The sequence below is a fragment of the Cygnus atratus genome, chromosome 5, assembly GCF_013377495.2.
Source record: "Cygnus atratus isolate AKBS03 ecotype Queensland, Australia chromosome 5, CAtr_DNAZoo_HiC_assembly, whole genome shotgun sequence".
In the NCBI taxonomy this organism is placed as follows: domain Eukaryota; kingdom Metazoa; phylum Chordata; class Aves; order Anseriformes; family Anatidae; genus Cygnus; species Cygnus atratus.
In genome coordinates, this window is record NC_066366.1 from 42,878,058 (window position 1) to 42,903,602 (window position 25,545).

At 44.3% G+C, this 25,545-nt stretch overlaps 1 protein-coding gene across 1 annotated transcript; it reads right to left on the reverse strand.

Annotated features, from left to right (window-relative positions):
- Nucleotides 1-11,606: 11,606 nt before the first annotated feature.
- Nucleotides 11,607-25,534, reverse strand: ALKBH1 (alkB homolog 1, histone H2A dioxygenase). Its single transcript, XM_035539270.1, has 6 exons — nucleotides 25,368-25,534; nucleotides 22,110-22,218; nucleotides 18,822-18,984; nucleotides 15,010-15,100; nucleotides 13,663-13,856; nucleotides 11,607-13,117 (listed from the first exon to the last, which is right to left on the reverse strand). The coding sequence occupies exons 1-6, from the start codon at nucleotides 25,503-25,505 to the stop codon at nucleotides 12,694-12,696; spliced, it is 1,119 nt and encodes a 372-aa protein (XP_035395163.1). The 5' UTR covers nucleotides 25,506-25,534; the 3' UTR covers nucleotides 11,607-12,693.
- Between the last annotated feature and the right edge of the window lie 11 nt (nucleotides 25,535-25,545).

A 25,545-nucleotide genomic window follows, 5' to 3' on the forward strand; every position in this document is an offset into this window, starting at 1 on the left:
GAAAGGTCCTGTCTGGGTAGCCAGTGGCCAGGTTCTGTGTCTTTTCTGCCGTCCATGTAGGGTGATACTGAGCCAGAGGGTGTTTTTTCTTTTTTTTTGGTGCATTGCTTTCTTAGTCTCTAAAACGAGGATAGTGAGACTATTACCCCCCCCATCCAGGATGAAGTGAAAGGCTGCATCTGTGCAGTGTAAACAAAGCCCTAATTTACATGTAAATGTGTGTGATATCGCTGTAGCAGCAGAGTTGTACCAGTGGAGCCCTCCTTATGTGCAGGCAGCTTATGTCAGCAGAATAGGGCTCTTTTTTCTCTCTTTTTTTTGAACAGAACTTTTCCGAGCACTGTCAGCTACATCAGCAAAAAACATTCAATACCAATATAACTGCATTCTCATCAGAGCACAGATCCCCATGACGGTTTAATTCCTAACTTCTTTTTAAGCACTTCTAAGGGCGTGCGCCTAAGACTTTTGGCTATATGGAAGAGACCCCAAACACTCCTCCCATTAGTACCCTGGCAAACGAGCTCAGAGCAGATGTGGCCTCATTTTATCAGTAGCTGCAGGGCGCTTTGAGAGATGGTTAAAGGCACTGAGCCTGGCAGAAGCTAGACTGGACTGTTATGGCTGACTTCAAGGAGGACCACAGCGGTTTCTGCTTCTTCTGACAATATTGTTGGTACCGCAGGAGTCTGCTCAGGATCCCCCCCTATTCACCTTTTCCCCTGTGAAGAACAGAACGAAAAGGCCCTGTAGGCCCCTGGCACTATTGATGGGGGAGCGGAAGAGACTGTTCCATACAGCGTCACTTTGGTGGCAGTGCTTGTTCCCCGTGTGAAGAGCCCCTGACTGCTGCAGCCCCTTGGTTGCAGCACATTTGAGAACCACAGGATGCTTGTCCTGTGCTGTGGCCTCCTCCCATGTAGCTGCTACCCTGGCTTCCTTGGCTCAGCTTCAACCCTCTTTGTCCCTTTAGCCCCCAGTTTCTGACTGTGAAGATATCGGCATTAATAATTCTGGTCAGCTGGGAACACCCTGAGCACTCGGTACAAGTCTGTAGGAAGTCTCTCTGCATGCAAAGAGTCACCGACCTTTGGCCATGAGTTGGCTGAAGGGAAATAAGCCGCAGCTCCTCACCCAGGCAGTTCGCACTGAAGAGCTGCCATAGGGGTTGTAGAGCAGCAGGGTGGGTGGCTGAGGCTGACAAGAACAGCGTGGTGGTCAGCTAGGTCAGTCGGCCTAGCAGAGAGCTTCATCAGCCGTGGAATTAGTGGCAGCAAGCATTGTGTGTTTATTGTGAGCTGGGATGAGGTATTTTGTCCTCTGAACAGAGAAAGAGGGTATATAAGGCTATAGTGTCCCCTTGAAAACACGTCTTTGTTGATGGTTTTCATTTTGTCCCTTTCTGATGCTGTTAAAAAGGTGGCACATGAGAAGAGAGCATCCTAAAGAGAAGGAGAGAGATAGCAAGTACACCTGCACGTGAGCAGTGACCAAACCTTAGCGTGGAGAAGGAATGAAGGAAGGAGCAGTTTGTCCCCCTTCAGGTACCAAGCACAGTTTTGCAGGTTTCTGTTCTCCTCCCTTCCCTATTTAGAAAAATCTGGATGAAGGGAGATAGACGAGCTGACAAAAGACATAGCTAAAGCCCAGAGAAGTTGCTGCGGGCCTGAGCGGTTGCTGTATCAGGCACGGCCGTAAGAGGGAAGTGTGTGCTCAGGCATTAGGCGCCTTTGCTGCGTGCTGGAGCAATCCCAGCTCGGCTGCAGGCAGGCAGCAGGGACCCTGCCCGGGTCCCACCTCCTGTGCAGGGCTCACAGCAAGGCCTGCGCTTCTGGAGGCCGCGGAGGCCAGCCACAGCCAGGTGTGCAGGTAGCCATGGTGGCGATGGACAGAGGGGAGCTGGGGTGGGGACGTGAATTGCTGTGTGCAGGTCCCTGTCACCTCTTGGAAACAGGGGAGGATGGGCTGTGCAACTCTGACCACGACCGGGAGAACTGGGGCCACCTTGTCCAGAGGAGCTGGGCAGCCAGGTGGGGAAATCTCACTCCAGCTGTGTCCTCACACACATGCATCAGAGCACTGGCTCTAACAGCTGGATCACTCAGGATTAGGGCATTCAGGCTTGAGGATGTTGATGCTGGGATGCTTTTAGGAGGGGTAGGGAAAGAGAAAGAGAGCCAAGTAAGCGGGGTGAGCTTGAGGGCTTTACGAAGAGGTGGATAGGTCCAAAAGGATATGGGCAGGACGTGGTTTTAGCAATCCCTTGGACCCTGGTGGCTGTCACCCTCACAAGACAGGCCACTCGTGACCATTTGCTAAGTGCTAGTTAAAGCTCACGGCTGCACAAGGCAGAAAAGGACACCGGTACTGTGTGAGACGGGAACTTCAGGCTCCGACAAGTCTGTGCCTGCTGGCTCTGGTGGGCCCTTTTAGCTGGAGCTGTCACGTATGTATGGCTGAGGGGTTTCTGCTCGCCACCTGGCCTGGGTGAGGGCTGGTCTGTGCACAGTAATCGTGCCCAACCTCTAACCATGCCGGCACCTTCTGGAAGAACTGGGGAACCCGCTGTGACAGTGGGAGCTCTGGAGAGGTCTCCAGGCTGTGTCTGGTGGTGTAAATGAGATCTGAGTTTGAGCCGTTTGATACGGAGTGATACCTGGCTGTTGCACGGCAGAGGGGTTAGGGACGCAGCTCCTACTATGCTCCTGCTGTGCTCCTGCTATGCTGCGAAATCAGTCGCTGCTGTTCTGTGCTTTTGCTATTTTTGATAGCCCTGCTATCAGCAAGGAGCTGAGCCACAGGGACCCACAGGGTGCTTTGAGGAGAAACAGAATTGAGATTGATTTCCTATAGTCGTCTGCCAAGAAATGTGAGCAGCAGGGCCCAGTGAGGAGCACCAACTGACCTGACCACCAGCTTCCCACGAGTTTGTACTGCAGAGGGGCACACAGTCCTGTTATAGATTTGTTTCTCAGGGACATTTTTTTCTTTAGAAGCAGAAACAGAGGAAACTGAATGAGACGAATCTCAATTTATTCCTTGTTCATGCCACAGAATCAAAGCAAAACACATCCAAGAATAAACTGCACGAGAGCTGTGGGCAGGTGCTGTGGCAAGGCTGGGGGAGACAAGGAGTGTGCATCTTTTGGCAGCTGGCTGGGCACGTGTTGACTCTTGCGCTTTTAAAGCCTCGTATTCCTGCACAGCAGCAGGGCCTGTAGCTCCTGTAGCAGGAGCAGGGGCTGCGAGTCTGGCTGGTATCTAAAGGCACAGGGGATACGAGGGAGAGAGAGCTGAAGGAATGCTTATTGCTCAGCACGTGCCTGTTGTGTGCGTCCTATGGGGGGAATGCTGCCCAGCAGGGGATGCGGTACGTCCGTGCCCCGTGTGTGGGGCGGCTGCGGGCCGGGGGCTGCTCTGCGTGTGGCTGCCCGTGCTGTGCAGCTGTGTGGGAACGGCTGCATGTAAGGACACAAGAGGTTACTTGGCAGTTCAGTGAGGCGAAGCATTGCCATGGTGACCACACTCTGCTCTCCTCTCCCTGCCAGATGCCAGGCTCCCAAGCACTGATGTCTGTGGGTTGTTCTGGGAGGCCCAGAGCACTCTCCCTCTATTGAGAATGAATGAGGACTGTGCTGCCCGCTCTCCAGACTGGGAGAGTGGTAAACACAGGGATGTCTCTTTTTTTCCTTTACATTTCATCAGGGGGCACTGTCTGGGTATGCCCTACTGGTTGGTGCAGTGCGGTGCAGTGCAAAGACCACCTACTGGTGGCTGGTGCAGTGCAAAGACAGGAGGGCTGGGGTTTGAATCGCTGTGATACTTCATTGTCCACGCAGTGTCCTTGCGAGCAGTGAGGCGAGCCAGCTGGCACTTCTTAGGCACTTGGTGTGCGTTTGCAGAGAGCTGGCTGTTGGAGGACCTTGCACCCACACTGCGAGAGGAGGTGCTCTAGGGAGCTCCACAGTGAACCACTTCAACCCTAGCACCACCAGGAGCTTGGAGCTCACCAGCGATAGGCACTGCAAGACTCTAAGGACAAGGCAACTGTGCACCAGAGCATACTGCCTCCGTGCACCGAGTGTATTCACATTTGCTATTAGTGCCCACACAGGTTGTGTTTGCTGTTCCTACTGAGTTGGATCAGATCGCGTTCTGTGCTGCAGCCCCTGGCAGAGAAAGTACAGCTGCATTTTCCAGGGACCAGAGGAGCTAAAATGCATTCCTCAGAGACCTTATTCCTTTCATCTTCAGAGACCTTACTCCTTTCATCTTCAGAAGGCTTAATTTTTTCATCAGCTCTCTAGGTTTAGTACTTGGTGGGCTGTGAGGCCATGTTAATCATCTCCCTCCTGTGCTCTCAGTTAAAGGTTTGGAGAGCTGGCTGCTTTGTGGTCTGTGGAGAAAAAAATGAGAAAGAAAGGCTTTGTAGCCTAAAACGTTTGGACATGCGTGGGCTGAGGAAGAACACTGATGCTTCTTGCACAGACCCATATGCAAAAGCTAGAAAGAACAAACCAAGTAGATGGTCACCCCAGTCCTGTAGGCCGAAGTGCCACAGGAGACCAGAGAGGTGCTGTAGACCAAAAGGTAAGGTCATCACGTCCCTTCTGCTGCACTGGAACATGGCAGACGTGCAGAACACAGCTAGAAGCTCCTCACTGGTGTGCCTGTTGTAGCATATTCCACTGGGTACCTGCCTTTTGCCTTTAAGGGTTTTTGTTTAAAGCACAGAAAAGCATGCTAGACACAGACAAACAGGTATTGTCATCTTGTCTCTTCTGGCAAAGGAAGAGAGAGCTACATTTCAGTGAAAGTAAAGCAATCTCTCTACTCAGCTGAGATTTGCTAATTTGCGCTGTCATGAGGTCTCATTGGAAACATATTTTTAAATGAAAAAGCAAGGAAATGATGCAAAATAGATTTGAGCATATTCCAGGAGATAGCTAAATTTTTCATAGTGAAAACCAATAATAGATCAGTCTGTGTGCTGTGAACATCTCATCACAAAAATACACTATGGGAGGCTTCTGCTATCTATTCTTGGCTGAGCACTGACCTTGGCTATTAGATCTTAATTAAGCAACTCTATGACTAATGTTTCTCTCCCTCTCTCCTGCTTTTCTGCTGCAGAAAATAATTTGCAATGATGTTGAATGCTGAGTACCTGCACACTTGCTCTCCAGATGGGACCCATGGTTTCTTCGTAGGCTCTAAGTCACCTGAAAAAAAAACAGCATTTCTTGTGTGATTTCCAGGGAAAGGAGGTATTAAAGATCTGTGGAGACAGGGATTGCAGCCTTCAGCATCGAGCAGCCTCTGCTGTTCCCTCAAAAGCACGCAGTGATCATTGCAGCTAAAGGGAAGGGGTGAGTAGGCCACAGGGATCAGAAAGAGCGTGCCATATCTTTGCTTCTGTATGCTTGCTCACCTGGGATCTTATTTTCCTTTAATTTCTCTCCTATCATTTAGTCCTAGGAGAAGGGAAGAACAGACAGTGGAGTAGACAATGGAAGTGATAAGACTGCAAGACTCGCCTTGCTGCATAAACCTGTGATGAGGAGGGAGATGCCTGCGGACTGATTCCCCTTTCAGCCCAGGTAAATGCTGAAGCATCAAAGCACTGTGCCAAACCCAGATCTCTCCTAAAGCACACGGACAGCACTGCGCCAGGAAGGGCTTAGAGGTCCTATCTCTACCCTTCTGTTTGACCTCCAGCAGCAGCCATCAAAAGCAGGAGCAGTCCCAGAAACCGTTGCAGGAGAGGTTCTGCTGTTCTCAAGTGTGGATAGGGTGTCAGGAGTGAAGAGTTCTCACTGCCAGCTAGTTGTGTGCTACCTATGGTTGGGATTCAGGCAGGGAACAGGTGACATGGTAGCATCTTGGCTACAGTGATGGAGGAAGTAGTGGGAAAATGACAGATCTTGTTGCCCTTGTAGCACTGCTTGGAGGGAAGAGCAAGGGGAAAAAATGGGTTGCGAGCAAGCATGTAGTAGCTCCTACAAACTGCCATCCCAGTGTGAGGAGCAAGAGATGCCAGTTTTTCACCAGCATTGGGATGAGGATTTGATAGAGCAATCAATATCAGCGCAAAGAGTAGAAGACAGGTCTCCTACATGGTGGAACAAAACCCTTGCTTTGCAAGGACCTGCAACATATTTTCAGCTCTCTGGACTGAAAAAATGGGTTATTTGCATGCAGCATTCAGCTGGATTTAGAATGGCTACAGCCTGTTTGCAGCAGTGGGGCTAAAATCTTCCTGACTACGTGTCACAGACATCTGATAATCAGCACTTTTGCAAAGTCAGGTTTCATCATAGCAATGAGAACAATCAGACAAACCACTTATTACAAGATTAGCGCTATTTGCTCGGAGTCTTTCCAGGTGCTGGATATATTTGACAAAGGTCAGATTAACATCTGACGTCATTCTTAGAGGAATGCTGCCTGAAAAGCCACAGGGAAAAAGTGTATATGAAAGTGTGCTGACTGCAGTGGCAAAAAGCTGTACCTAGGCTTGATCTCAGTCACTGCAACAAGGCAAAACAATGCCAGATCAGTTCTCTCTGTTCTAGAAAAGATGGGACATGCTATGCAACAACTGGGAGTGAGAAGGGTGTTAGATCTTGGTGCTTGTCCCATATTCAGCATATAATTGCTGCCTTTTCTTTGCCTACTTGGCTGTGAGCAATGGCATTTTTTTTCTTCTTTGGAAGAAACTATTTACAAATAATTTGTTGTTACCACCACTGCTCAGAGTTTCTTGACACTCAGGTTTACTTATGTTCAGCTCCATCCCGTGATTCCTAGCTCCACAATCTCAAGATGTGTCTAAGGAGCCATCCCCTTACAAACCAGCAAGTCTCTCCAAAATTTAAATTCTGTTTGAAAACAAAGCTAACTTCAAAGTTTCAGCAACAACCAACACCTTTGCCCGGACTGATTGTTTTTAAGCAAGAACAGTGCTTTGAAAGATGAGTCTTCTTTCCAGTCTGTGTGTTCTCCTCTGGCCTCCTCCATCATTTCAAAATCAATAGCTGTCTCTGATTGCCCCCCTCCCCTCCAGACCATGCTCTTTGCTACCTCATTTTGGTTTTAATTTGCCACAGCAAAATTGCAGTAATTTTTCCCCCATATTAATTAAGAAACCTATCCATTAAGGAGAAAGAAAACAAAAACAAAACCTTCTTATCTAAGCCCTTTGTGCGGAACAGAGACGGAAATGATTGGTGAGAAGATCAGCTCTAGAAAGCCAAGCCCTTTATTGATTCTTCTGGCCTTCCTCAGTAAATACAGAATGAGTTTTAAATTCACCTAGAAGGAAGCTAAAAGCTAGTGTAAAGCGCTGAATTCCCAACATCAAAGAAAAGTGAAGCAGTGTGTCTTCTGGTCTGACTCACTTTTTACTCTCTCTATAGTTTCAACAAAAATATTTGGAGAATGTTTCATTGTATCTTGCCTCACTTCTGTTTCTTTTTCATCACATTTTGTTGTAAATTAGCCTTGCTCTTAACTTTCCAGAGTGTAATGGTTCTGACCTATCTTTTGGAAGAGCTTTGAGATGTGTACGTGAAAGAGACAGGAAAAATCTGTATTGTGAGCAAATGTCCTCCTCCTTAGCTCACCCACCAGCACTGAGTACTTGAGTTAAGGAAAGAAACACCGGGTGATGGTGAAGGAGGGCTCAGCCTTTGGGCCATTCAGTTCATCGCACACTACTGCTAAGCTGTGTTCTTACAGGCAGAAAAAGGGAAAGAGAGTACCCAAAGAAATTCCCAGGTATTAGACAGGAGACGGTGCACTACACACGGGGATTTTGTGGGAGAGGGTGCTCAGCAGCAACATAAGAAAAGGCCAGAGGTGGAATAGAAATAAGATGGGAAATGCCTACCCAGGGTTAGAACTTTGACTATCCAGAGGACTTATCGTAAGCCTTTATTCTGAAGAGAGGGAAAGATACTGCACTTCTACAGACTTCATCCCCTCTCCCCTTCTCCCTGGAGCAGTGGAAGTGGTTGATGCTCTCCGTGATGCCTATCTGAGCACAAGCCCTGGCTGTGAACGAAAATCAGATCTGACTCCCTGCCATACTCCAGACACTTACCGTCCTGGGGAGATGGACGTTTAACTGATTAACCTGTTCAGTTTCTGTGCATAGGCAGGTCCTCCTAAGATGGGTCATACGCTTAAAATAGCAGGAACAGGATGGGGGTGATGCTATCGGGACTAAAATTATACCAATATTCCAGACTGTTCCTCTCCCCGCTGCGACCCCAAAAGCAAAACACCCTAGGATCCAGTGGATTTAAGTGGATCTGGTGGATCTTGTGGGTTACGATTCAGTGGTCCACTTGTTGTTGGCATCCTGTCTGTAACAGAAAAGCAGTGGAACCAAACTCTTGATAGTAATAGATGGTTATAAAAAGGCAGAGGGAATGTGTATAAGTTGTGATTGGAAACTCGAGCAGGACATAAAAATTCTTCATGTGAGCAGGGCAGCACTGGCACAGGCTACTGAAAGGAATGGCAGGCTCTGTCATGGGAGCTTTCGAAGTGTAGCACGGTTAGCCTGTCGGCAACAGCACTATTGCTAGCGGGAGGTTGGGCTCGACACCTGCAGAGGTGCCTCCAACCACTGCTCCTGTGGTCCCTTGGGTACAGGTATCGGAAGGTGATGCAAGGGAGCAGCCTGCATGAGCTAAGCTCTGACTTGCATGTGGCAGCTCTCATCTCACCTGGACTCTGTTAGAGTAAACGTGAACGTATTAGTACTCAGTGTTCAATTCTTTGTATGGGAAAATGGTTTTGTTCAGCTATTAGTGATTATCATCTGCTAAATATAAATAGCTGAGTTTTGTACCACGCTAAACTTGGGTCAACAGCACCTTGTGTCTCTTGTACCAGATCTGTAGCATCATGCTACAGATTGCTTTCAACTAAATTTGGTTATTAGGATGTGCAGAGGCATTGTCAGACATTTTCTACTAAAACCTGTCTTTGCACAGAGATGATACGAAGAAGACTTTTTACATAGGGGTCTTTTGAGGCCTCCAGTAACTTATTTTTCTGGATCATTAATTTCTGCGGTCTACATATACCTGTTAACCTTTTGAGGTAACACGTTCAGATGTGGGCAATTTTTACAATTTCATCAGAACTGAAGTATGCTTAAAGCACATGGAGTTATAGCTCAATTTTGCATCTTAATTAAGTGGGAATATGTCTTGTCACCAATGAGTTTGTTCTTTGCGTTTTATCTGTCCTGGCTGAGCTGTGATGCAGAGAATGGGAATGGGTTATGTGGGCAGATGGAGACAAATCCAAGCTTTTGTCTGAATTTTGGAAGACGCAAACCAGTTCCTACCCGGACCTGCAGGCATGGCAGTAAGAACAGCGAGGAAAAAAACGACGAGCTCTCAAAAAAAGCTGGGATCAGAATCTTCCAGGCAGCAGGCACAGCTCTAGGGACTGCTTTGCCAGTAAGTTACTGCCTGCTGGGCATGCAGAGGGCATGCAGTAAATCTGTCTTGGGCACTACTGCGCAGCCCAGTTTGTAACACTGAATTTCCCTAGCACAGTACTCTCGGGAGGACTGAAATGGTAAGTTTGTACAAGCAGTTTCCTCTTCTGCTTCCAGCATTCATCTCCCTGTCCATTAATTCTGATTTAACTCTGAATTTTATTTTTCCTTTACTCTACAGTACTAAAAAAAATAAATTAGCAACTGTTTAAATTCTGTCAGACAGTTTATCTATAGATCACACAACAGAGTACACAGGGTAAACAACATGTTTCATTTCCAGGTGGCCTTTGATTAAACACATCATTATCTTCTGGTAATCAGCTCATTACATAAATTTTCTTGCAGAGCTGGCCCAGATGACCTCTTCTTTCTCTCCCCTCTGCTGCACACAGCAGGGCATCCTAGAAGCCTGCTGCCAATGGCACCGATGCCATTTTGTGCGTGTGGCCCTTGGGCAGCACATCTCCTTTACAAGAATTAAGGGCTACAGAGAGTATCTCAGCATGTACCTATATGAAGAGAAGTAAATATTTGTAGTATCTATAGATACAAAAACTTGTGCTACGATAAGTGCTGCTGTATAATCACAAATACGAACAGATGAGGTGCAAATGCCACAAACTGATAACTGTGTAGACTAGGTCAGTGGTTTCCAGTCAGTCTGCCCTGAAAAATTTAAGAGCATCACTGGGTACAGCCTTATTACTCCCTTTCTTCCCAGGGCTGTTGTTACCTCTTGAAAACCGTGTTCTGGAGCACAGTTTACAGAGCTCACAGAAACGCTGTGGTTTGCTCATTTGTACTCCAGTCTTTGCTGCTAATATAGTTGCAGTATCAATGTTGTTGTTAGACTGGCAATTCAGGAAATTCTCCCTTCTTACACTTGTTACTCTTCATTCATGGGTGACTATTTTTTCGGGAGGGGGATAATTTCTGATAGGCCCCTCTCTGGGTCATGGATTCTTCATTTTCTGGGTGCCTGGTACAGAATTAGAGCAGGGTATGTCTCACTCCCAGTAGCATTAGATAACACGTTTGAGTGTAAATCAGTAATTCAGTAGATTCTCAGCTCAGCCACATTTAAACACAAGGGTTCAATGAACCGGATCCCTCCCATGAACAATTGCTATCACTGTTTTGCAGCGTTTACTTCTATTTCAAAATGCGGAGAATAAACAGTATGATTGCTTGTCCTTGAACCACAGAAACAACTGAATGCTGAAATAAATAAATGCTTGGCATTTGTCGTGTTTGTAGGGAACTGAAGACATGAAGAAATGGAAATAGGAATATACTTAAACCTCAGCCTGCAATGTGAAGCAACCAGTGCCACTTGGTTAATAACCGTTTGGTTCCATGAATCCTGTCTTCTCTAGTCTTTAGTGCTGAGGGAATAGGTAGATTTTAGCTTCGCTCTGAGTTAACAAGAGAAAGCCTGTCTTCTCATTGGTATTGAGACAAGTGTTCCTCTCCCTGTCCTCTTCTTCAGGTGCCACTAAAGGAGTTCTGCTGTTTCCTGAGACTTACCCAGACAGTCAACATTCCCTTCTGGTCATATTGTAACCTCTTCTCTGTACCAGTATGCACTTTCCCAGGGCTCAGCTGTCAATACAAGGCCTAAGATATAGAAAGGACACACTTCTGGCATAGAAAATGGAGGTGAGATACTAAACCCCACATCTAATTATATTTTAGTCATTAAATTACTGTAACTCATTGCAGTATTGCATGTAGAGGAATTAATTGCACAGATGCACAAATATTCACCTGCAATGAAATAAACAGATCAAGCACACACCAGGAGGCAAAGATACCATATACATATTAAATTGGACTTGGATACCACAGGCAACACCCCTCTGAAACTACCCAACAAGCCCCGAACAGCCCATAAGCAGAGTGGCCCTGCAGACAGAGATGCAGGGCTTCTCCACCAGAGCTGGCAGATGGCTGAGGCAATAAATAGATCCAAAAGAAGCCTGAAGGGGAACCGCACAAGGGATGCAGCAGCATTAACAATACATTGAAATAAGTAACAGGAAGGAAAGTAAAAGGAAAAAAAAAAGACAAACTGATAGAGATCTTTAATTTAAAAATTGAGTAAGTTTATTCATTGGGAAAGTGCAACAAAATACCCTGGGGATAGAGCATTCCACACCAACAATTAAAATTGCATTAAAAAGCAGATAGGAAGGTCTGAGTCTTAAAGAGAATGGGCACAAAAGCCAGTTCTTTCCTTTGTTTCAGTGTATTTATCTTTGGGTGACAGAGATAGCCAGTGATTAATTTCTTTTTTAGGTACTCAATTTACAACTTCATTGCTTCAGCTTGCAAGTCATTGTTCCTTAAAGATACTAGCTTGGGACTGCAGGACCATAGACCATAGACTGCAGGCACTTAGAGGGGGCACTTTTGTAAGAATGGGGATGTAGGGCTCAGTCACATATTAACTGTTGGGAGGAGACCTAACTGGAATTACCAGGTATTCTGAGTAAATATTGCCCCCAAGCATTTCCCTTTAAAATCTGAAATATGCAAGAAGTCCAGATTTACTCAAAACCAGTTTCTGCTGCAGCTGAGGGGTGCAAGCAGGCAAAAGGACAGCACAGAGCTACAGCAAGCTTACAGTATGTGTTGCTCAGGGGAGCTGCTAGTTTCTGATCACTGAACCAGTTTTTGCTGTATAGATAATTCTTTTGGAAGTGCTGCAGGTAGGTTTTACAGCAACCTACTCTCCCTCACCCTCATTAACGCACTTCAGTTGAGCTTTACTAGGCCAATGGGCTTCTTTAATGCATACCAATTGTACCTTTTGCTGGCACTTTCTGCCCAACGATTTCAAAATATTTTATGAGCATCACTGAACCGAACTTGAAATTCTGACATACACGTCAGAAAATTATAGAGAATACATGAAGGGAACGAAGTACAATGAACATCTGCAACAGAACTTCAGAGTTCATCTCCGGTGTCCCAGTCCTAAATGTATCCCTCTTTTCTGATTACGTTCTCTCCCTCCCTCCCCCGACCTATTTCTTACAGCAAGAAGGACAGCATTGATTCTGCAGATGTTCCTTAATGCCCATACAGATGGGTGACTACGATCATACTAGTTCCCAACTCCAGACAGAGGTTGCCCATTCAGTCCATGTCAACACGATCTCCTGGTCTCAGCTGTCAGTATTTGGTTTACGTCTCTTGGCTCTGCCATTCTCCTGATGGTGACCGTCTTCAGAGGGTGCTTGACCCTTTATGTCTGTTCCAGACTCCTCTGGAAATTTCTGACCCTCAGCCAGCACCTGCCGAATAGTCATGTTAATGCGGGAAGACTGCAAGTACTTGGCACAGACCTGCCAGTCCTCATCAGAGCTGTGCTCAATGACCGAGCCAGCAGGAAGGTCTGAAGAAAGCGCTTGGTCCAGGCACGAAGGCAAAGCTGTCCCTTCGGGGTTGGGAAGGACGCGGGGGACAGCATGGTGCAGCAGGCGGCTGAAGCCAGACATCACCATAATATCGCCACTGTGCATGAACATAGCTGTTGGGGCCTCCTCCCGCTTCAGGCCCCCAAGCAAAAATATGGAGGACTGCCCAAAACTGAAGACGGTACGATGATGGAGAGAGAAGAGAAAACAAATTGAGCTATAGAAAATTATATGGACAATAGGAAAATATTAGCACCACTTACATTTCTTCAGAAAACAAACAAAAACAAAACCCCAGATGGACTCCTCATCTTGACTTTGTATCGAGAACATGGAAAGCAAACCAAGAGGCCTCGTTAAAGTTATGCAAAGTGTGAACCTTAGTTCACAAACTGTGTGGCCTTGCCCAGTTTGAAGCTCTGCTGAGGTATTTCATGCTTGTTGATCAGTACCGAAATTGCTAGTCTGCCACTTCAAAACAGAACTGTCCCCTGTGAAAAGAGCTCTTCCACAGAGATGCCACGTGCATGCTATTCAAGCAGTCTTCAAGAAACCTATGCCATTGCGCTACAGCTTCCTAATATTCATGTCTTCAGAGAGTGAAGGTTATAAACCCAATTAGCAAACTACATCACACCAACTTCCTGTACCTACGTACAACCAGAGGGGGAAAAAAAAAAGCCACCAATCCTCCCACAACAGTCACAGTGCACTCACCTGAATGATAAAAGGGGCCGAGAATGGTCTAGTTCAGACTCATCCACATGAATTCCCAGTGAAGAATCAAAGTGATAGTAGTTCAAGATCCCCGCTTGGGCTTGGAAACCCTGGAACCCGCAGGCTGCAGCCACTTGTTCTGACAAGAATGCGAGGTCTGAGGGGAAAGGAGTGTGGTGATTTGCTGTGTACTTCTGGAAGAAGGAGAATGGGAAAAAACAAACAAACCCAAAACATCAGGACAGCACATGCAATTGAAAACAGACAGTGAATGCGATCTCCGAAGTCTGGCTGACAGTCATAGAGAAGAACATCATATCTGCCTAGAGAATGACTGCAATGTAAATAGAACTCCACAGCAAGTTTTCCTCTTATTGTTTAATTCTGGGCCTATGCTGAAATTGGCAGAGTTAATAGTCTTGGATTTTAATTGTGGAGTTAATCATTATTATTAAACAGGAAGTCAGTAAGAGTAGTACCAACATCCTGAGGAGCTATCACGGGTCACTTAGTCACCACCTAAAGCTTCTGATGGAGATTTCTTTATCTTGTCAAGAGAGCTCTGAAACAAACATCTTTTTTCCTTCTTTGAAGGATAAGACAAACAGGCATCAACTGCAAACCTACATTTTCCTCTCTCGAGTGATTTTGACTGAGAAGAATGGAAGAGAGTAACCAAGTTTTACTGAGGCCACACAGTAACTGGCTGCTCTAGAAAAAAAAAAAAGCTGCAATCTGCTTTGGTTAAGTATCTGCAATATACTGATAAACTGCATATATTCACTCTGCCATCTTTTCTCAGCCTTCATCTGACTCCATCTGCTGAGAAAGTTTATTTAGGTCTCCAAAATGTTGAGGAGCTCCAAAATAGCTGTTAGTTGGTGAGACTGTGCTATACTGCTTCAGATTATAGGTTGAAAGTCACATCTTAAGTAGTCTCTTCTGGCTCTCTCTTGCTCCTCCATCAAGGAGCAGCATTTCACAGAAGCACTCAAGGACACTCATACTCTAAGTAGTTAACAATGCTTCTGAGACTATTCCTTTTAGCAAGGTAAAAATGCTCACTTACCCTGAAATGGAGTCAGGGGTCTAAAGCAAAGTATACGCTACCATATTACCTTTGAAAGCAAAGATGGCAGCAATGGGCTTTTGCTGTTAAATCCTCCTTAGTGAACTCGTACGTATTAAAATGTTCTTAAAAGCATGGTTTGTTACAGCCTTTCCTCAAGCCTGTCTTGCAGGATCATGTGCATCTTACTAAATACTAAATTTTATTCCATAATAGCCTCTTCTGTCTGCCTGAGTACTTACATTGAAGAAGAGAAATGGAGAATTTAATTTTGATACCTTGGTATCCCAATTATAATGGTAACCGAGGGTCACCCAGCGCAACTTCTCCAGTAAGCTTCTGGGCTCACATTTACTGGAACCTTTCCTTCTGCAACGACAAAATAGAAAGAAATAGGATAAATGTTAATTTCTGAGGGGTTTTATGGCAGTTAAGCACACAGTAATGAGATTCATTCATCCACATGACAGCCTATTAGAACGATCATTGCTAAACTTTTATTTTCAGTGACACTGTTGTTTCTTTCTAAGACCCTGAAAATTCAGTTCATGCAATTAGTGCAAGCTGTAGGGCCTACTGCCAATTGCTGTCAGTTTGAAAACCTGTATTTACTCTGTGGTACCTAACAGGGGTTATCAGATGGAGACAACATAGTGAACTGGAGCAGATTAAGACGTCAGAATTAAACATGTATTATTTACGCACCTGCAAGTGAAAGAACAGAATCTGTAAAGATCTAAAGATGTAAACACAAGGAAAAAATATTCTGGTTACTAAATGGAAAACTACAAGAAAGGAAACTGCTTCATCTGACAGTGAAGTATATCAAGCTGTATAACATTCCCCTAAGCAGAGGTCCATTAGTTCTACTGCTTGGTACTTTTACAAGAAGTGCTTAGGATGAACTGACTCGGTAAGACTGCTTTCGCTATGACCATACACATCTTTGAATGTCAAGAAATCTAGATTACAGGTGTCTCCTATCCAGGCTGCCATGCAGGACAAAAAGCACAGTAGATGTTTTAGGAAGGAGCAGCATAATGCATGTCGAAACTGTTCTCAAGTGACAACCCTAATTCAGTGGTCCAGCAGTCTGAAACCTCACACAGGGACGGGCTTTTATTATGGCCTATGGAAAAGTCCTCAAAAAGTTACCCCAAAAGGTGTTACTCTAGTATATCAGGCAGACATAAAAGTATATCAGGCAGAAGCATGCTAGTGACAAATATGAAAAGGAAGGTACACATATATCTTCTAGTCCAGTTATGCCAGCAATTTCAGCTTCTTTTCTCATGCTAAGTCATATGTTATGGTAAAGAAAGGAAAGGGAATGTACTCAAAACATGATGATAAACAGTAGCACCAGATGGTTGGCTCTCATTTATAGCCTCATTAGTTCAGTAAGACATGCTCTCCTTTACAAAGCAGGATTCATAATATTTGTGCTGCCATGGTCAAGTCTTAGCCAAGTATCTGCATTTCATGTGCATTCCTACCTGGATACACAGCTTGTTTCTGCCCTTCACCTATACTGATCTTCAGTATTAATAGCTTAAAAGCTAAACCACGCAGGGCAGTTAAAGGCTAGTTTCTTTACTTGCAGTGATTTTTTCATAGCTCACTGAATACTGAAAGAAAGTAATCTTTCCAGTTTCCTTCTTTGTCATAAGGTAAGAGCAACTGCGATTACCATAATGCAGCAACGCAGTAACTGTCAAATACATGCTGCTTGGAACAATTTAGGGAGCTACTAACAGGTAACACAGCATTTAGAAAAGGGAGAGCCCACAACTCGTTCCTCTACATCTTTCAACCAACAAAGTTAATGTTCATAATTAAACATTTTTAGCACCTGCCTTTTGAAAGTGCCCTTCATCCTTTCGCTGCTGTGTTAGTGTTTGCACAACAGCAGGAACTCCAGCTCAATATGTCCTTATTCCCAGAATTTAGTGTTTTGCACGTGATTTCAGATGCGATTGCTAAGAAGGGGAAAGTCTGAGTGTTATGTATTTGGAAACGGTAAATTCCTAGAGCTGTAGCAGCAGGTGCTCCTACAAGAAGACACTGAGAGATTCTGGTGTAACTACTTCAGAAAGTGAGCAAGACTGAATAGCAGGGGGGGTTGTTCTGAAGCACCCTTTTTTCTTTATTCACTGGTAAATGATTGCATCTATAAAATCTCCCCCAGCCTTTTTCTTATACAGAGGAATATATATATATATATTTTATATATATTATAATATATAATATATATTATAATATATATATATTATATATATATTATATATATATTATATATATATTATATATATATTATATATAATATATATATATGTATCTCCTCTGTAGGGATGCTCTACCCATTTGATACTGCTAATCATCTTGAACGCTTCAAGAAAATACCTGAACTCCACTTTGTGGAGAGAGCATGGCATACATTTCTAGGAACTATGTGGACTCTCCCTACCCTGTGATTCCTGCATCCTGCAAACAGCAGATATGCTATGACCCAAGCAAGACACGCAAGGTATCTTCCTGATGGAAGATGAAAAAGTATTAAGAAGATGGAAAGATAAAAAGCATTAAAGCTGTGTCCAGGCTTGGAATTAGACCTCCTTTTAGTTAAGCACTCTGTTTCTCCCCTCTCTGAAAAGCTCTCACTCTTAATAACAGACAAGTTGGCTAGTTTGATCCGCTTTCCCCTAGGGTAAAGCAGAAATACAGCAGTTTGCACACTTGAAGACTAAGGCAAGTGCTTAATAAAACTGCCAGTGTTGCTGCCAGCCATCACTCTTCCAAACACTGTTTTCAACTGAATTAGATTCAGCTGCAAATTAACCTCTATTCTGATCATTCTCTGTGTTTGCAGGAGGTACTGCTGGGAAAGGCCTGTCAAGCTGCAACAGTACTCAACTTTTTTCAGCTGTAGGGCACAATTCATAATGTTTTCAAAGAACAATTTTTCATCCTTGATGGAACACAAATGTAAAAGTCAATATTTTAAAAACAAAAAAAAAAGGCATCTGAATTTTTGTAACTAATTCTGACTGAGCCTGGAAGAAACAAGTATGGTCATAACTTCTCTCCTAGGTGAAAATATTCACAAGTCCAAACCTCACTTGTGCAAATCCGTATCTTGTGGATGTTAAGAATGTATTTTAAAAAAATCTCAGCAGGTCAATTTCCCTAACAGGCTATAGTGGAAGATGAGAGCTGCAGGGGAAATCTGGCCACTCCATCACATGACACAACCTTCTTGAAAAATGAGCAATGAAATCAACAAGGTAATGATAAATAACCAATAACTAAAAGATCATGTACTGTAAGCAGCATCTAACTTGTTTTTATTTTTATAGATGATTAATTAAAAAAAAAAAGCTTTAAAACTTGGATTTTACTTTTCTACTTGACTTTAAAACTTCGACAAATTCTCTATTAGCCTCCAAATTGGGTAGAGGAAAGGCAGCTGCGTCTTCCACAGAACTCTGATAGCGCAGAAATCTTTGAGAGTAAACTAGATTGCCATTAAAGTGTTATGTTTCATCTCCATCTCAGATCGCATGAAAGAAAAATATCTGAAAGAACACCGTGGAAAATAAAACATGGAAACTAGCAGATTTGAGGAGTTCAAAAAGTACAAATACGGCCTTTCAGTTGCAGCACACTAGATCCAGCATCTGACTGGAAAGAGCTAGCATAGGCAGCATGTTTGGAAAAGATCTGTTTTGCCTCAGGAAAACTGAGGCCTAGAGGGACCTCGTGGTTCCACTCGTTGCTGAGCTTAGCAAGCTACTGAGCACCATGCCATCAGCCAGGGTCGCTATTTTCCCCTAGACATTTAACTGATAGATTTGGAATAATTTACTACTGGAAAATCCCACTATGAACATGAAAGAAGAGACTCAACAAGGATGGACATCAAGCCATGCAATAATCCATCTTTAGATTGGCATGTCTGACACAACCTGTATACTGCCAGCACGTACACAATTTTTTTGAGCCTCCCTTCCCTGGTCATTTTTCTTCAGCCTTCTCAGAGCTGAGCACTTCTGGCTCTGTTAGTTTTGAGCCAAGGTTATTCTGGACTCACCTCAGCTGCTCCTTGCTCTGCCCCCACAGATCAACGGTCTTCTCAGGAGCCATGTGCAGGTCCAGGTTGCAGACATTGGGTTTCTGGGTGTATAGCTTGAGACACTGTTTCACCCAGTGACGCTGGCAGCCGGGAAGGAAAGGGTTTCGTATGAAAATAAACCCTGACCATAAAGAAAGAGGGAGAGGGTAGGGAGAAAGTACAATTAGGCATATCCCTATTTTTTCTAAAACCATGGGAAGAAGAAGAGTGGGAGGTACTGAAAGAACACTTTAGATGTACAGCTCCTGAATTTGTAAGCTGATGAAATCTATTAACAGGTCTGAATAGTTAAGACCTGCTGTTTCTTCATTCCAAACAATTGGTGGCTATAAGGTAGAAGGCAGAGGGGCAGCCACAGCTGGTCTGAGTCAAAAATGGCAATAAAGGACATATCTGCATAAGGCATATTGACTACAGGTAGATAAAGGGTTGAGAACTTGGAAAGCCAGTTGCTTTGGAGTAAATTTGATATTGAATTGCTCCAGCAAAATTCTTCTCTTCAACTCTACAAAGTTAAAATAATTCTAGTTGAGTTTTTACAGACTTCAGACGAACCTTGTTGCTACCTCAGAACTCACTGTGTCTTCTTACTGCTCCTTCAGTGTCAGGAACTGCAGAGAGCAGTCTATGGACTGAACAAGTGCTTAGTAATGTAAACTGTTTCTTTCATTGGTTCATGCTTGCTTCCTAGCAAGTCTGGTTATATCAATCTTTACATTTTCATATGGTAATACTTAAATGGGATGAAAATCAAATTATAACCCAAACTGCCTGTTGCTGTAGTCTTTGTTGATACATTTTGCAGTCATTGTGAATTAACAAAATGAAGTAAACAGGTAGCTAGAGTGCACATTCGTTTAGCCAAGCATCTCAGGCAGACTTTAAGCAGCAGCCCAAATAAAAGTGTTAGCAGAGATGTAATGGATCGATTTGGTCCATATCTTAACAGACAATAGTCCTTGACATAAGATATACCATTGTGAGAAGAGGTAACAGGATTCTTCACCGGAATTTTCTCCCCAGCACCCCAGGGGTGTTTCCTTCCAGGCCAGGACTGACAGTATCGATGAGCGAGCGTGCTGAGGGGAAGATGCTATTAATCTGTATCGTACCTACTCTGAGAATCAAGGCACTCTTTCAAGACTGCCAATTCAGTAAGACTCACCAACACAAAATTCACATATAAAGAGAGAGAAGGGTTTAGGGGGAACAAAGGAAAAGGAGGTTTCAAGGTTTTGCCCTACTGTGTCTCTTTGAACTTCTCAGTCATATCAAGTTAAACAGACAAAAATAGATGAAAAAGGAAGAAGCAAATCTAGGAGTCTCAGTAGGCTGCAAACTTGCCTTGTGGCCTTTACGAAAGCAGTAATAAAAGCATGGAAAAAGCTTCCTGCCAGCGTATCTCACAGACCTCACAAGATTAAATTAACTGGTTAGAAAAGAACCTGCAGTGTATTAATAATACACTGTCATTCATTTCACTCCATTCCCTGCACCTTCAGTCTATGGGTAGCTTTCTTACAGGTCTGATTACAAGAATTTTCTTTGCCAGAAGCATTAAATTTACTTTCTGTTGGCCTCTGTGCAGAACAGAGTAATAACATTGCCCTTCCTGTCTACAGCTTTTGATGTGTGTTTCTCAGAGTACTTCACTACATACATGAATTACGCTGTGCTATGTATGTATTGTCTCCAGGTATTAATGAAGGAACTGAAGCCTGAAGGGCAACTACTTACACACGGAGCTGAGAACAAGAATCCAAGTTTTATGACTCTTGTATCAGAAAGTCCAAACATGTTCGTGTCTCTCCAAACCTTTCATTGCTTGTAAGAAATCAGATTAATCCAGATTTACAAAAGGGAGAGCAACTACAAAGCAGGAAACTACTACGCTTCTGATTTCAAAAAAGGCAAAGAAGCCTGAATTTCTAACAGTTGCTGACTTCTACTATAAAATTTTACACTTGTATTCAAGACTAAATAGTTCCTCAGAGGGCTAATTATGCTAGAAAGCAGAGTAAGCCACACATGGGAGGGAGATGAGTATGAACTACAGTTCTGTAGCAATCTTTCTGAGCTGACTAAAGAACAATTCAAGCTTTAAATGCAACATAAATGAACCTTTTGGCCTTGAAAGAGTTGGGCTGAGTAGAATAAGCAAAGGAGGAATTATTTGGCAATCTGTATACTAAAACAATCTGCCTTGGGAAAGCAGATACAATTCTCTTACTGCATCAAAACCTTGCAGCACACTAGGTATTATCATACACCTAGTGAACATGATCTCCAACCTCCATCTGGGTAAGACATGCAAGTGTCTAGCAACAAGAACAACCCCTCATAAAACCAATTTGTCTCGGAGGACAAATTGAGCATGAGTCAGTAGTGCACCCTTGCGGCAATTAAGGCTGATTGCACACTGGCCCGTATGACTAAAAGCTACCTGGAGCCAGATCCTTCTCCAAAGCACATAGCAAAATTATAAGAAGCAATAGTCACAAACCACAGCAAGGCAAATTCTGATTATATATACGGTGAAAAAAAACATCACAATGAGAATTGCTGAGCATCGGAACAGGTGCCCAGAAAGCCTAAGTACTCTCTGTCCTTGGAGATTTCCAAAACTCACCCAGAGCTCTCAGCAACCTGATCTAACTTTCAAACTGGTACTTCTTTTAAGCAGAGAAGTTGAACTAGAGACCTCTGGAGGTTCAGTCCAACCTAACATCTTTCTGTGACTACCAGGTGTCCTGAAAACCTAATATCCATTTCAGTTTTTGAAATAACCCGCCTAATTAAATTATTCTGTACCTTGAATAGGACAAGAGGTTCATATTCACTTATTGTACACCAGCTGAGACCACACTTCAGACCTGAAGTGACTGTATTTCAGTCGCTTATCTAATGTTCATGATATACATGGAAGAAAAATGGATGCTGCAGAAATACAAAATCTCTTTTGAAGGCTACAGGAAGCGGAATCCATTCATACAAGGGATGGCCTGGTTGGTAAGAGACCATGGAACAACTGGTCCTTCTGTTCTAAGCTCCGTATGTCACTACATCCCACCCTTTAACTGAGTCGTTTGTTCTCCTGCATTTAAAAAACCCACCACCACTGTTAAATTATGCTGAGGCAAACCAAAATATATTTTTTAGGCAGGGCAAGGAAAATAAGATGGAAGGTGCCTGAATGAGAAGCAATCAAGTTGCATTAGATTTTTCTTGAAATCAAGAGGTACCTACCTGGATAGCCACTGAGGCCGTAGGCTTTCCACCGGCTAACCGGCTGTAATCCTGCTCTGGAAGCATCTTGGTCACTGACTGAAGAAATACTGAGATGTGATCTGAACACCTGGCAAAAAGAAATGCATCTGTTAAAGGGAGGGGAAAAGAGAAAGGAAGAGAGACAAAACTCATCCAAAATAGGACCTGTATGAAAGGAAGAGTACTACCCTATTCCAGAACATCATACTCAGGGAATCTTGTGAAAATTCCATCTGTACCACAAAAGTATTGTCTGAATAATCATGACCACAACAAGGCAAACAGCTGCTAACAGGGCTGGTAAGCACTCAACGAAAGACTTAAAAGTTACCCACAGTTTTTACAAGACCTAGGAATTAAGAGAGATGTCCGTCATTCATAAGGAACAATTTATGAATAGGAACAAGTAAAACAATAGGAACAAGTAAAAAAAAATCTGCACTATTTGTCCATTTCCACAGTACAGCCTCAAGGCTGTAAAAAAAACATTCTGCCAATTATCAATCTCCATGAGAGAGTGCAATATTTACTACTCGTAACACTTCATACCTTCAGAGCATTTTCCAAGTACTGTTTTTTGTTCATAATTCCGTAGGGTGGATAGCTATCCTCATTGGTAATTTACAGGAGAAAAGATACAGTGATAAAATACGCAAAGTTGTCTGATGTGAAGGACTGCAGAAACCCTTTAAATGCTGAATACCACATTGTCACTTTTGTTTCCTACACAAGGGTCAGCAAGATGTATTTTCTCAATGTACTCTACTGGGTCACAATAATGTGTTTTAAGCTGCAGTAAGCCTGCACTGCTGCTGAAAGAAAGAAACTTATCCACCAACTTCTCATTGCCTTCTTCCCTTAGGACTGCAAAGTTTCTTAGGGAGGACAGGGTTGAGGCAGGCTGGTTTTGTTCCAGCTCAGTTCCCCAGTCCAGCTCTCAACACAGCTGTGCAGAAGTACAGGCTGGTGTAAGGAAAGAGCTGGGCAGGCATTGTAGGAATAAGCAGGCAGAGGCAGGCAAGATTTGGCTGACACCAATTTGAAGTGTATATGAAATTAAGGCAAGCACTCAGATTCTGCAGAGGTGAGCAAGGCATAAATTAGTCTCTCTGCAGGCTGACCGGTCTGTTTACAATCTTCTGAGCAATGGGTCAAAACTGCATACATAACATTTGTGAAAAGATGCAAAACTAGTGCTGGAGAGCAGTTTCTGGCAACGTGCTCAGTTTTTCCAATTTTTCAGCTATCTGCCAAAAGCAGCTCTGTGACTGCCAGCCTTGAAGAGCTTAATTCTGAGTCCTGTCTGTAGAACACCCCCAGGAGGGCAATTCCTTTGACTGCGCCTTTGCCACCTCCGTCTCCTCAAACTCTTTATACACTGGCTGCTGCCAGGGCTTCCCGAGAACAGGACCTGTTTCTGCGATGAGGAATTACATGTGCTGAATCAGTTAAATAGGCTTTGTAGCAGGGCAGCTGGGGTATGTCACACTTCACTGAAGAGCTCAATCACTTGAAGCACTTTTCTGAGAGAAAAGGAACAATAGTATCTGGGTCAATCTGGCTGGCCTGTAGCTCTTTTTTAAGGGAAAAGCCACATGTTTTTAACCTGGGGGAAAAGAGGAATAAAAGATGCTTTCACCAGTAAGCTATCAACTGATCTCAGAAGGTAGCCTGCACAAAAGAAAGACATGGAGAAGGGACAGATGCTTGTGGTGCTTTCAAGGACTATGAATTTCCCAGAAGGGTTGTAAGGCTGGAATCCTTTATTTGATAAAGGATTGCTGCAAGCTCAAGAAAGGCTGAAATGTTAACAACTCCCTTGTTTAATGCTAACGCCTTGAACAATTTCAAATAGGTCAGGTTTTGTGTCCAGTTAACAATATCAGAATTATTGTCTGAAAAGATAGAAAAATATATATTTTAAAAGAATGGTAAAAAGAAAAGACTAAGCATTTGAAATATGAAAATTAGGTCGAGTTTCGTTTTAACTATATTCTCTGTGCCCTGTAGTTGTATAGGTTCATAGAGAATCCATGTTTAACAGTACTTTAGAAAATATCCATTATCCTTCTGTGACGTGACAAAATGGAAGATGAGTTTAAAGGATCACTTCTTAGTAACTCAAGACATTTCAAAACTACTAACTATGATGAACACTACTTTCAGATGCACTCCTGACTGCTGCCCGAATTGACAGCTAAGCCAGATGTTTATGATGTGACAGGAAGAACGGAGAAGAAACTTTATTAGGGGAAGACAGCCAGAACTCTGGCCAACAGTTCCTCAGGTGGGAGAACCAAAGCCTGGCTTCCTATCCATCTCACCCAGCTATTTCAGGACCAAAACATCAACTGGCAGGCCCAGGAAATAGCATTAGCTCTAACATAAAAGCTTGCCTTTTTTCAGTCTGCATGATGCTTTGATTCCCTTAAATAACATGTGGTTCTATTACAGACTTTAGAGATGACTTATTGGGGCATAAAAAGTTAACAATAGCAGTAAATAAATATAAGCAAAACCAGAAAACCAGCAAATAGGATTTTTGTTACTGTGGCAGCTTTAGATATATGCCCATATACAAGAGCACCTGTCACGATCACCCATTCTTTGAAAAGGAATACCTGCTCAGGCACAGTCGTGTGATCACAGACTGACTTCGGTACCATCCCTACTCAGGGGATTCACTTCTCGCGAAGACCCATGATGCACACAGAAGTGAGGCAGCAGAGCCCGATGCCTGAAAGCAACGTGCTAAGGCTGGGCGAGGTGTCAGGTCTCCCACCTTCTGGCAAGTGCTGCTCTGTCACAGGTTGGGTCGTTCAGCTCACTGAAACGTTGGGGGCTACTCGGGTCCCCAACAGACACAGCGCTACCCACGGGCTCTGGGGGCTCCTCTGACGCCTCTACATCGTGTGGGCCCAGCTCCCTCACAAGGCGCTCGCCTCAGTTTGTGTAACACCTTTTAACATTATAGCAACCCGAAAGGAACTCAGTACTGGAGACCACGGTCTGCTGGCAAATAGCGGTACGGAATCTGAGATCTGATGCCCTACACAAAGGGAATAAGCTACAGCAGCGCTGACAAAGCCCCTCGCTACAACGCTAAGCGGGCCCAGCCGGCGGGATGAGCGCTGCCCGTGCGGGGGAGGCCAGCGGGGCCGTGCCGTGCCGTGCCGTGCCGTACCATCCGGTAGCCTCCCCTCCAGCAGAACACAGCTGAGAGGATCTCGGCGTTACCTGCCCTCCCGGCGCGGAGAAATCCACCACGCCGCGCAGGTCGGAGGCGTCGCGCTGCCGGTAGAAGCGAAAGAGCCGTCGGAAGGCGTCCTCCCCGCCCTCCCGGCCCAGCGCCGCCGCGGCCGCCCCGGCCGCCATTTTGGGCTCGGGGCCGCGGGCGGGCGGGGCGCGCTGCCGG

What these genes read in the sequence shown, in the direction of transcription:
- ALKBH1 (XM_035539270.1), bottom strand. Translation starts at nt 25,505, where the DNA reads ATGGCGGCCGGGGCGGCCGCGGCGGCGCTGGGCCGGGAGGGCGGGGAG. An exon ending in CAGAGCAAGGAGCAGCTGAG is followed by an intron (nt 15,101 to 18,821) that starts GTGAGTCCAGAA and finishes TTGTCGTTGCAG; the next exon opens with AAGGAAAGGTTCCAGTAAAT. An exon ending in ATTATAATTGGGATACCAAG is followed by an intron (nt 13,857 to 15,009) that starts GTATCAAAATTA and finishes TCCTTCTTCCAG; the next exon opens with AAGTACACAGCAAATCACCA.